General features: G+C 34.0%; 1 protein-coding gene across 8 annotated transcripts in view; it reads right to left on the bottom strand.

Moving 5' to 3' along the window:
* Positions 1-12,743, bottom strand: part of RAPGEF2 (Rap guanine nucleotide exchange factor 2) — a 255,836-nt gene that overhangs the window by 26,199 nt on the left and 216,894 nt on the right. For all 8 annotated transcript variants that reach the window (XM_066279961.1, XM_066279974.1, XM_066279981.1 and 5 more), the window contains 6 exons: positions 7,648-7,800; positions 7,223-7,387; positions 4,522-4,629; positions 4,229-4,432; positions 4,018-4,126; positions 3,313-3,559 (listed from right to left, as the gene is read on the bottom strand). In XM_066279961.1, coding sequence (XP_066136058.1) covers positions 3,313-3,559; positions 4,018-4,126; positions 4,229-4,432; positions 4,522-4,629; positions 7,223-7,387; positions 7,648-7,800 — 986 coding nt within the window. The remainder of the gene's footprint in view (positions 1-3,312; positions 3,560-4,017; positions 4,127-4,228; positions 4,433-4,521; positions 4,630-7,222; positions 7,388-7,647; positions 7,801-12,743) is intronic.

Below are 12,743 nucleotides of genomic sequence, written 5' to 3'. Positions count from 1 at the left end.
AACTCCCAAAACAAGATTTGAAACATAGTTAATAATATTTAAAAATTATTTCTAGATTTGAAGGCTCAACTGTTTTCAAAACATCCAAGTAAAACAATATGCCCACAAAACAGAAAACAATTCAATCATAAGCAAATGGTCAGAGGTCTGTGAGTTTCTATAAATACCTTGAAAGAAGAACAAAGAAAATTATACTAAGGTTGGAATGTCATGAATAAAATGAAGACTTTTAGCATCAATTACATTTTCAGACATTAGAGCTTGACCATAATACTATCTTCAATGGCTGTGCTGAAAAGAGATTTAGCAGCGTTCTTTCTCCTTATTTTTTGGTGAAATAGACATTATAAAGGGAAATAAGCAAGGATAAGGGCTTTCTTTAAAAAAAAAATTAAAGACAATTTTAGTGTAAATTCTTTTAAATTTACAAGGAAGTTCATGCCAAAATAAAACTATCTAAGCACACGGAGGGATACATGTAACAACCCAAAGTATTAATGTTCTGTGAAACATTCAAACCTTCACATTGTTAGTAGAATTTTACTATTCAACCATATAAGCGAGTCTTCACTGCCAAAAATATTAGCTATGATCTGAGACAGCTGCAATGGGTCCAGGCCAAAGATAGAGCTGACTGGGCTACCCCTGGCACAGATTGCAGTAAATACGAGAATACTCCAGGCACCCCTCAGAGAGCTGGCTTCTTAAGAAATGTTTCTCTGCAACATTTTAACACTTAACATGACCTAACTCTCCTCTCTCTCTTACATTTGTTATCCGCAGACCTGGGCCTATTCTTGAATTGAAACTACTTTTATATTCAAGACAATTCAGAAATGTCTGTCTCTGAACGCGTCCTTTTACTGTTTGAACTTTCCAATTCTCATTGTTACTGAAATGAAGTTTTAGCCTTTGTTGATTTTGATCTGTTGACTTATTCCCCCCTTTCCTCTGGCTTCCTCAGTATCTCTCTATTTACTTGACAGACATCTGAACCCTACAATCCTCTTGTTCACTCCTTTCTCTCCCCTCCATTTATATCACTCTATCGTGCCTAGCCCTGGCAGTCTGCCATCATTCAGCATCTTAGCTTCTGTGATGCCAATAATGTTTAGGAGAGAGGGGGGAAAAACAGTGTATCTAGGAGATTTCTCTAATTGACTAGTGTAGCGCCTTTGTCAAGCAAGAGTGAAATAAGTAAATCAGAAAAAAACAAGAACTACATGATTCCATACATTGGTGGAACATAAAAATGAGACTAAGAGACATGGACAAGAGTGTGGTGGTTACCAGGGGTGGGGGGAGGGAGGACATAGGAGGGAGGGAGGGAGGGAGAGAGTTAGGGGGAGGGGGAGGGGCACAGAGAACTAGATAGAGGGTGGCGGAGGACAATCTGACTTTGGGCAAGGGGTACGCAACATAATTTAATGACAAAATAACCTAGACATGTTTTCTTTGAATATATGTACCCTGATTTATTAATGTCATCCCATTACCATTAATAAAAATTTATTAAAAAAAAAATCTTTATAAACACATGTTAATTTCTAGGAGAGAAAAATTTAAGTAGTGGCCAGTATTAAATCAAGTATATCATACCAATATATAGACCCTACATTTTACTAAGCCTTCTTTTAAGTATAATAATTTTTTCCTTTTAATTGCATTATAATATGAATTTTAGCTAATAATTTTATTATAAAATACATAAATGATTCATACATTTCATCTATATACCAAGATGCTTCCTCAGTTTTATAAGTTCAACACATCTAATTATTATCAGTCTTTCCCCTTCTCTAGTTGTTGAGTATCTTTCTAAATATACATAGGACAAAATTATACATATCATTCTCATACTATGGACTTGCCAATATCTTGTACCATGAATGGATTACCATATTTTTTGCTCCATAAGATACACTTTTTTCCCCCCCAAAAGTGGAGGGGAAAATGCCTGTACATCTTATGGAGCAAAAAATATGGTAGTTTATTAAATATTTTAACACACCATTTGGTTCAGAATATTTTTTTTCTTATTTTCCTCCTTAAAACCCTAGGTGCATCTTATGGAGCAAAAAATATGGTAAGAAATATTTTTATTTATTTAAAAACAAGGTTTTTTAAAGAAGGATCACTTTCAAAATCAGTTTCTGTTTTCTGTAATGCCAGCAGACCTAATCCATGGCTTCTTGGAAGCTTACTTAATATAAATATACTCTCAAGTCTATGAATAAAACCATCATATTCATTGCTTATCCTTAGGATTCTACTGTAGAAGTCTTTTGTTGCTGACACAAAAATACCAATAAAAAATCCAATCATAATTCAATGGGCACAACACAATTTTGACAATCAACCCATCAACAGTATATTCTAGGCCATATTTCTCTAATCTGGGAACACAATTTTTTCTTGTGAATAAAAATTTTGTCTGAAGTGGAATTTAAAAACAGAAACACTTGATATAGTCCTAAATGTCTATATCTACTATTCCTTTGTGAGACCCATTAAAAAGAAAATAACACATTTTCAAGTTATCTCTTATACTATTGTAGTTTGAGGACTCTATAATAAATAAATTTGATGCACCCATGCTATTTAACATTAAAAGCATTTTTGACTGGTAGTAACTGAGTTTTATAAAACATCCTTAGATTCAGAAGAAGCTAAAATGAAAAAATGACCAAGCAAACACTAAAAAAAAAGTATGTGACACTAACACCTTTGTCTAGTCTGAGCTCCTGGCATGAATAAAGAGCCAAGAAGAGATTCAAGATAAACCTGACATCGTGACTGTAGAGCCCACTGGGAAGAAAAAAAGGAGTTCTGTTCTTGGCTGGTGATACTAAGCCTTCTTTTAAGTATAATAATGGTAAAAAGTACTAAAAACAAAAGAAAGGAAAAAAGAGAATGGCAAGGAGGAATAGTAGTAATGGAAAGAAGCAATTCTGGTTGGCAAAGAGCAGGTGCTGTTGGGAGAGAAGATACCTGGAAACAACGAAAAGTAGCAAAAATACCTCCCAATCACAGGGAAGAAGGGAGAAACACATTATTTTTTTAAAAGTCTAAATGAGAAATAAAAAGTTCCAATGAGGAAGTTCTAAGCTCTCTTCTGAAGATGGGCAGCAAGTATGTGGCAAAAGCAGGATTAAAACAAACTTGGTTGTTTACTATTTCTTCTACGCTAGCTCAGGTGTAAGAGTCTAAACCTTTCTTAGACTGATGAGCAGATATTAATTACATAATTATCACTGCATACTATTCTAACACACACAAGAAATAATGCACATAAAACTTACAGATACTTACTTATATGGTTTCTGTGGCAGGATGCTGATCCGAGTCTTGTCAAGTATCTTCTTTAGCTTGTTCCTTCCTCCAACAGTGTTGGCTTTGCTTTTTTTATTTACCTTTTCAAGTCCTATCACCTGTTCTACATCTACAGCCAGATCTGGAATGGAGTAGCGACTGGCCTTTTTGATGTCTCCAATTTTTGGAAGGTGAGGGGCACCATTTCTTTTCTCTTCTGACAATCTTGTTAGAAGTTCTTTAAATACTAAAATGGAAATAAACACCACAAATCGCCCATCATAAGAAATCTGAACAATTCAAAGACATAGATGAGAAGTATAGACTTCAGTTATTGAAACTGTGATCCCATAGGAAAACACGACTCCAATGAATGAATGAATGACAAGAATCTGCTTTATATGTTGTTCTATCATTTCTACTCAGAATAAGTTAAAATACAGCAGCATAGTCTTTAAATCTATAGGTATTTAAAACATTTATGAATAAAACCATTGTTAAGACATAATTTTTATGATTCTCACATTTGCAGATTCTGATTTAGATCTAATTACATACTTACATAATTAATATCTATGCACTTTACTATAAATGTTTATTCTTATGATGTTTGAAATATTACTTATAAAACTGACCTTTTTACAATTAAGACGTAAATGTAACAAGACCAAAAGGAGAAAAATGAACATATACAAAAATACTTACCAAATAAATTGGTTTTCACAGTGATAGATAAATGGGTGTTATTTCTAAGAATTTCCATGGCTTTTGACAGCTGAATATTTTCAAAATTTTGACCATTTACTTCTAATATCTAAAAATAAAATTATAAAATTAATTGAAATATCCCAATTGACTGAAAAAAAAAAAAGACACCAATATTCACCCTGGAAGCCTGGATTTAGAAATCTCATACCTGATCCCCTCGTTTCAAGCCTGCTTCCGTTGCTTTGCTACCTGAATCGACACTGTCCACAAAGATTCCAAATCCCTTCTCTGAACCTCCAAGTAAGATAAAAGGCAACGGAGCTTCTCGGGATGGTTTTGTCAATGTCATCAATCTCCTTTTTGCTTTAGCCGCACATGCAATATTTAACAGCCTTAGATGGCCACCCATTTTCTATAAGAGTTCAGAAAGAGTGGTTTCAAAGGCAGGCTGACGAGTGTACACTTAAAGTTGACGATTTTTTGAAAATCACTAACTATTACCTCTCTTTCCAGATTATTTTCAAATTCTTCTAGAAATCGAGTCATCGCAGGATCTCCTTCAAAGTCATTGAAGTGATTATTTACCCACAATAACACTACCCGTGTAACCTGAAAAATTAATTGTTTTCAATAGGTTTTCTAAAAATGTTGTCCTAAAAAAATTGCAATGAAAGTGATTTCAAATAAGATATCTAACAAACAATTCACCTAACAACAAAGAACAAGAAAATAAACTAAGTACAAAAACCCTCAGCAAGGATTTTATTAAAAAAAAATAACCTTCTAAAAATATTGATATATAGCTATACTTTAAATAGTGACTTTACACTGTTTTGCCAAGAAGAGTTTTGAATCTGTGAAGGATAGCAATAAATTTACATCTTACTTATTCTCACAATATATTTAAAACAGATCACAATAAAAACAAAGCCATAATAAAACCAAAATAAATAAATACAACACAAGGAAGAGAGAAATTAAAAAAGAAAGGTAGAGGCCAGAACAGACAAAAGGAAACAATAGTATTAAGTCTAGAAAGATCTATAAGGGAACAAGTTATGAAAGGAAGAAGCTTGCTGGGGGTTAGATATTATTTGCTAACATTAAGGTTTAGACAGCTTTTAACATCTGTAATTCTTCAGGAAAACTAAACAGCCTTTTCTCACTCTATACAAGTGTTTTCACACAGCCCTTAGATAGGCCAATAAACTCACTCGCAGTTATGGAATACTTTGTTCTTCGTACTCAGCCAGAACTGTGTGACATTCATTAGACTGTAAGTTCTATGAGTATAACAACTTTATGTTATGTTCCAAGAGCATCCTAAATACTTTAAAAAATGCCTGGCATAAAGTATTCTCAGTAAAATTTTACTAAATGAAGAGAATAGAATTGCAACTTTAAATATAAAAGTACTTTTTTTCTTTTATATGAGTTTAATTTTCTAAATTTGATCAACAAGATAAAAGAAATTTTTCCAAAGAATTGTTTTCAGCCTTGGCCAGTGGGCTTATTAATGGTAGAGCGTTGGTCTGCAGTGTGGATGTCCCAGGTTCAATTCCTGGTCAGGGCACACAGGAGAAACACCCATTTCCTTCTCCACTCCTCCCCCTTCGCTTTTCTCTTTCTCTCTTCCTCCTCCCTTCCTGAAGCCATGGCTTGATTAGAGCGAGTTAGCTCTGGGCACTGAGGATGGCTCCAATGGCCTCTACTTCAGGCGCTAAGAAGGGCTCTGTTACTGAACAACAAAGCAACGCCCTGATGGTCAGAGTATCGCCCCCTAGTGGGTTTGCTGAGTGAATCCTGGTTGGGGCGCATACAGGAGTCTCTCTCTACCTACCCTTCTCTCATTGAATAAAAAAGAAAAGAAAAAAATAGAATTGTTTTCAAACATTAACCTCTTAAAATGAGAAAATTAAGCACATTCTTCTAGCAGTAAAGAAACAGATGATTGCATACAGTTTAACTATAGTTTAAAATATTGTTTATAGTTAATATACTGTGACAAATTACAGTATAAACCTGACTAATCACTCAGGAGTCAAATCTTGATATTTATATCAATTTTATGTCATTGACTATTATTATTGCTTAATTTTTCAAATTTAGTAAACACTTAAGATGATTTCCCTTAAACTATATCTAACACCTGATCTTTTCATAAAATTAAAATTTTGCAGCTGAGAAGCCAACTTAAAAGTACTATCCAAATTACCCATTAGGAAAACAAGATTCATAAATCATAAATTGAAAACTAACCAACCACCAACAGCAAACAACCTTTAAGATATATTAAGTGCTGGCTCTGAGCCAGGCACTACATAAAGAACTTTTACTTCTATTATTCATTTTTCACAACATTGTCAAAAGGATGTTGATTATTTATTTTACAAGTAAATAAGTGAGTTTCAGGAGAGTCAGATAGCACATGAGGCAAGCGGGAGAGGCAACACTCAAGTTCTTATGGCTGAAGAGCTCCACTGAGAGCTTCTATGCTTGTGACTCTCAGAAAAAAACTGAAAACCAAAACTAAGGACTTCTCTAAGGCCACAGAGCTAGTCGGCAGCAGGACCAGCACCAGCTGGAAAGGTTTTCACTGTTAGCCTTCTGTTTGGGATTTCCCTACCTGCCTCTCTCCCAAGTCTGTCTTGTGTGAATCAGACTGCACGTGGAAGGGGAAGCAAGTACAAACAGCATTAATTCTCAATCTTCATAATACTATTTAGTTTACCATGCAATCCAGCATGACATAGCTCTCCAGAGCTGTTTAGAATTATATATTGGGACCTACCAGCCAGCAATAGTTATAATAAAATGCTGCTATCACGCAAATTTAAAAATTGTCACTTCTATCTGGTGTACACTTACCATCTATCAAACTAGAGAATGCAGAGTCCTACGGAACCCAGATGTTTGGGGGTGTGCTTTAATTCATTCTCAATAGAATTAAAACTGAAACATTTGTTGGCCAACTTACTAACCTTTGCATTAAAAAAAATATGACATTTTCAGGACTGAACCTAGAAACCTGTAACAAGAACTAACAAACATTTGTATCACTTTTGCTTAAAAAGTACAATCTCTTATTCAATTAAAATAATTTGAACATAACTGGCGTGACAAATATACATATATTAAAGTATCTTTAAGTTTATATCTGAATACTCATATTTAAAAGTCAAACTAGAATACATTTTCCAACCTTATCCCTGAGGCTCGGGTCATTAAACCACTCCAATAACTTTTTGCCCACTTCCATTGGGCTGGAAAGAAAAGTCCTATAGGTCAAGAGGAAGTCTTCTATGAATGTTGGATCCACCACCGAATGCTCTTCCACCAAATGCATTGTTAACCTTTCTGAGGTGCCCTGTAACAAATAAAAGGTTTAATCACTACTCTGCATAAATAGCATCTGTCTGGCACCCTGACTTCAAATCTTCAACATAAAACGAACTGGGTAGTGATGCGTATAATAATTAATAAAACTGCTATTCATCGGGAAATATAAAGATTTTTTTACAACTGATAATTTTAAAGAAAGTTTATGCCTAAAAATGAGGCGGGGGAATCAAAGGTGGTCATAACTGACAGCTTCCACAAAAGAAAATAGAGCCCCATTTGTCTTACCTTGATGACAATGTGTCCCTTTCTTGTTCCAGTTCGATCCAGTTCTCGGTGTTCTTTCACCATAACGATTTCTCCTTCCTCCTCCACTTTTTGCATGTTCTTTTCTACTTGGTTAAGAATACGGCAATAATCTTGCTGGGCTATGCAGACAAACTGGAATAAAATATAAGTCACATGTCAATGATAAAGTGCTTGCGAGAGGCCTAGCAGTACTAATAATTCAGCGTTTTAATTATTTAACTCTGACATTTTTCTACATCTTTCTCATACTTCATAATGACTGCAGTAATGAACCTTAATCAGAATTCTCTACTTTTTAACGTATTTCTTCCTTGGTCAAGAGAAAAGTTTCACTTTTTAGAATATTTATATATCATTTATATTAAAAATCCTAATTAGAAATTTGTTAATTATATTGATAAGATTTCATTTTAGAAAGTCTGTTTAAAAAAAAAGTCCATGAAACAAGCCACATACTTGTGAAGCTCAAATTATTCCTTATAACTCGTATTAAGGGTGATCCTTATTCTCAAAGAAAAAGTTAATAATACACATATCAAGCCATTTCTCTTCCATTACCCCAAATATAAAAAATTTTGGGACTTAAGATAATCCACTTAATTACAATTTTTAGCATTTATAAAGAAAAATAAGAATGAATTCTAGAAGTCACTTATTATACAAGTTAGCCAAAGGCCATTGTCATCTCTGAATTTTGAGTAATTTATTCTTATTTAAGAAATCATTTAGCCTGACCAGGCGGTGGTACAGTGGATAGAGTGTCGGACTGGGATGCAGAAGACCCAGTGCCAGCCCCCAAGGTCGCCAACTTGAGTGCGGGTTCATCCGGCTTGAGCACAGGCTCACCAGCTTGAGTGCAAGGCCTCTGGCCTGAGCCCAAGGTCTGGCTCCAGCAAGGGGTTGCTCGGTCTGCTGAAGGCCCGCGGTCAAGGCATGTATGAGAAAGCAATCAATGAACAACTAAGATGTTGCAACACGCAACGAAAAACTAATGATTGATGCTTCTCATCTCTCCATTCCTGTCTGTCTGTCCCTGTCTATCCCTCTCTCTGACTCTGTCTCTGTAAAAAAAAAAAAGAAATCATTTAAGAACAAAAAAGCATGGACATTTCTTTTTCTCTTTTAATGTGAAAAGTTAAAAAAAGGGGGTGGTTAAATTATAGCATATGTAAGATAAAATATAAAGCAGCTATCCAAAATCATATTTTTATAAGACATTTAAAGTTCTGCTTAATGTATATGATATTATGTTTTATACCTTTAAAGGTGAAAAACCAAACACTATAATATTATAATGACAATGTCATCATCTGTATAACGCAGTGACCTTACAGAATTTTCTCAATTTATCCTCCAAATCACCCCATAAGGAAGGTACTACTATTACCCTCATTGTACAGATGAGGATACAGGTTGTAGAATCGGCATGTTAATTTGCCCAATATCTCATAACTACATGCTTGCTAATTTTAAACAATTGTGTTTGCATATCAAAATCTTGGAAGGAAATAAAATGTTAAGAGTTTAGAATAAAAAAGTTAAAATTCAAAAGATACAGGCTTTTCTTGTAAGTACAGTAATTATGCATAAGAATTATTCATTCTTAAAAAATCCTTTTAAAAACTGTTTCCATTATGGTAACTACAGGTGTACACATACACACACATATATATGTTTTGAAATACAAATGTGGTCCTTAGTCTCAAAAATATATTTTTTTTATTTTTATAGGACAGAAAAATTATTCCCATCTCCAAGTAATCTTAGGTGTTCTTCCTTATATGCAGTTTTAGAGAACATAATACTATCATTTTCTCATTCACCTCCTAAAAAAGAAACATACCCCTGGGTCAATCTGAATAAGTAGAGAGAGAAAGGAAAATCCTTTCGTATTTGTGCTGCCAACGTGAGCACAAGAAAATGCTGTTTTGAAGAGAACTGTACTAAAATTTAATTTACTTGACTAAGAATTTAATGAAAATAGATTAAATTTGATTTAAAATTCTTGATGTCTAGACAGTTTGGGATTTATTTACTTATTTACTTATTTATTTATTGCTTCAGAGATATAAATGACACTCTCCAGTTTATCCCATACATTTTGTCTATGACAATAAGAATACATAATTCAAACTTATATATAAGAATTCACATTTGCATTAAATCCAAAGCTAAGCATGGGCTTCGCACAGACTGATTCAATGAACCAAATATATTATGGACTCGGGCTCCTTTGAGCTAGCTCTCTGTGCAAACATACACAGCTTGGGCTTCAACAGAAAGTACGTCCCCCGTGCTCTAGAATGCATGCCAGTGACAACTGAGCTTCAAACTTCTCACTCACGTGCAGGAGAATGAGGGAGAACATTGCTTTCTAGGTTAAGCATTTCTTCAGCAAACTAAAATACCATCCAAAAAGAAAAAGAAAATTAAAAAAAACCTCCAAACCAAATTTCTAATATGGCTATACAGAACTGGTATCAAAAAAGAAATTTTAGATGAAAACATTTATCTATATTTTTATTAGCAGATTTATTTTTGCTTTAAAAAACTCATAGATCTGGTAAGACATTCATAGGTAAAATATAATTTTAACAGGTATAATAAAGTCGGTTGAAAATTTGTGACTTATAGACATAATGTATAAATAATTATAGATATGTATAATTGTTTTGGTGAGGTTTATACTTTCAGACAGCTGTTGACACATAAAAGTATGTGTTATGAATTTGGCACTCTGATATAAAATAAAAATTCATACAAGATTTTGCTCATAAAAAGCAAATGACAGTTTATGTCACAGTATTATTTTCTTTGGGGCATATGACATCACAATTTATATGTAGTAGAGAAATAATAGAAAAAATAAAAGAATGAAGTAAAATTAAAATTACAATTTATCCATGTAACTGCTTTCTTCTCCAAAACTAATTCATAAATTCAAAGCGTCATTAGCTCCCATGGTCTCAGGAAAAGGTGAGTCTAACAGATGTACCTTAGGAGCTTAGATCAATTTGAACTGCTATTCTGCTGTTTGTAAAGGAAATTCACACCTAATTGTTCATACCTTGAGGGATGTGGAACAGGGCTAAGAAGTGCCTGGGGTGGAACTGGCAGGCCTAAGATATACGCAGTAGAGAAGGAGAAAAAGAGACATAGATAGGGAATGGAAAACCATTAGCAATCACCTGGTACCACAGCATGTCTACACCTAGCCCTGCCTTCATGCCTCAGACCAAACGGGAGAACAAGAACAGACTCTGAAGGGAGAGAACGGGAAGAGGAGCACGCGAGAAGGATCCAGAGCAAACTCAACTGTTTACACACGGTGGGATCCAAATAAACAGAAATAAATGTTAAAATTTAAATCCATTCACTCTTGTGACCTTAGGCTTAACATGAACTCAACTCGGTATCACATAACCCATTATTTATTTTCAGAACCCAAAAAATTTAAGAGAATGAGGTCCAATCCTAAGCAGAGTTGCTATTTCTTGGGAAAGACAACACCATTTTTGTTCATGTCATTCAGTACTTGTTGATTGCCTACAATATGATCAGTAGAAATGACAGCAACTCAGCCTGACCAGGCGGTGGCACAGTGGATAGAGCGCTGGACTGGGACGCAGAGGACCCAGTTTTGAAACCCCGAAGTCACCGGCTTGAGCGTGGGCTCATCTGGTTTGAGCACAGCTCACCAGCTTGAACTCAAGGTCGCTCTCTGGCTTGAGCAAGGGGTTACTCGGTCTGCTGTAGCCCCCCCCCCCCCCCCAGTCAAGGCACATATGAGAAAGCAATCAATGAACAACTCAAGGTGCTGCAACAAAGAATTAATGCTTCTCATCTCTCCCTTCCTGTCTGTCTGTTCCTCTCTGTCTCTATCACAAAACAAAACAAAACAAAACAAAAAGACAGCATCTCATAAAGGTTATTTTATATGAATGACAATACTTAAGCACTCTGTAATGTTCAGTCACCTAACATTTTTATCAATCATTCTGAAACATTTTTATGTCTCTTATATCATTTCGTTCTCATGATTACAAAACTTCTAACAGAAGGGGTTGGCAAATTGAAAGGTGTTAAATTCTCAGACACGAAATAACTTTTACTTCCCCTTTAAGGGCAGAGACTGACTCAAATGTCTAGTAATGCCGACTTGTAGGATGCTTCAGGGAGGAACTGATGAGAGATAATATGATGGAGGAATATTTAATGATTTTCTAGTTTGTTTTGACTCCATTTGGCTTTGTTATTTTTGAAATAAAATTCAGAGCTGAAATATCATCTATGATCTCTTTTAAATGCACATTTCCAGGCCATGTCAGTGACATAAAGACTTCAAGATTTGCCTACCATTTTGTTTTTCTACATTATGCAAAATAATTGAGAGTAGTGCTCTTCTGGCATTATATATTCAAAACATTGAATTCATAGTCATTTTTTTCTCTACAGTGCTCACTGAAAGCATTATTTGGCAACATTATTTTCTCTTAGTAAGATAATTTTATTTATAGCTATGGGCATTTTTCTTTTTAAGTGAGTAAAATGCTTAAAATGAAAATTTAAATGAATATTAAACTCTTATCAGACACCATAAAAATTCAATGATGTTCATTTATAATAAAGTCCATTCAGATGTATTTCAGACAGCAGACAAATAAATACAATGAGGACTTAATATAAATTAGTCTAAGTCCAATTATCTGGCTTATTCATATTAAAATAATTCATTTTCCAAAGATAAATTTTTTAAGATAAATGATAAACACTTGATAATAAGAGGATCTTAAATTTACTTCTCACTAAAATAGAGGTTACTAGTAATATTAATCTGGTAAAATTTCACATTTGGTCTCAATATTTTCTCTAATCTTTAATTAAATGTTTTTAAATAATAAATACTAATATAAGATCTGCAATTATTTTTTTACTAACAGGTCTTTTTACTGATTCATACCAGAATTAATTTCCATCGCTTCTAAAATGAATTCTTTATCTTGTATGTATGTATATAAATAAAAACACTGCATAGCTGTATCAGATCATCTTTATTAATTTACTTATAATTTCTT

This window comes from Saccopteryx bilineata, chromosome 1 (genome assembly GCF_036850765.1).
Source record: "Saccopteryx bilineata isolate mSacBil1 chromosome 1, mSacBil1_pri_phased_curated, whole genome shotgun sequence".
NCBI lineage: Eukaryota > Metazoa > Chordata > Mammalia > Chiroptera > Emballonuridae > Saccopteryx > Saccopteryx bilineata.
Note: the sequence above shows the minus strand (reverse complement) of the source record. Positions and strands in the feature narration are given on the sequence as shown.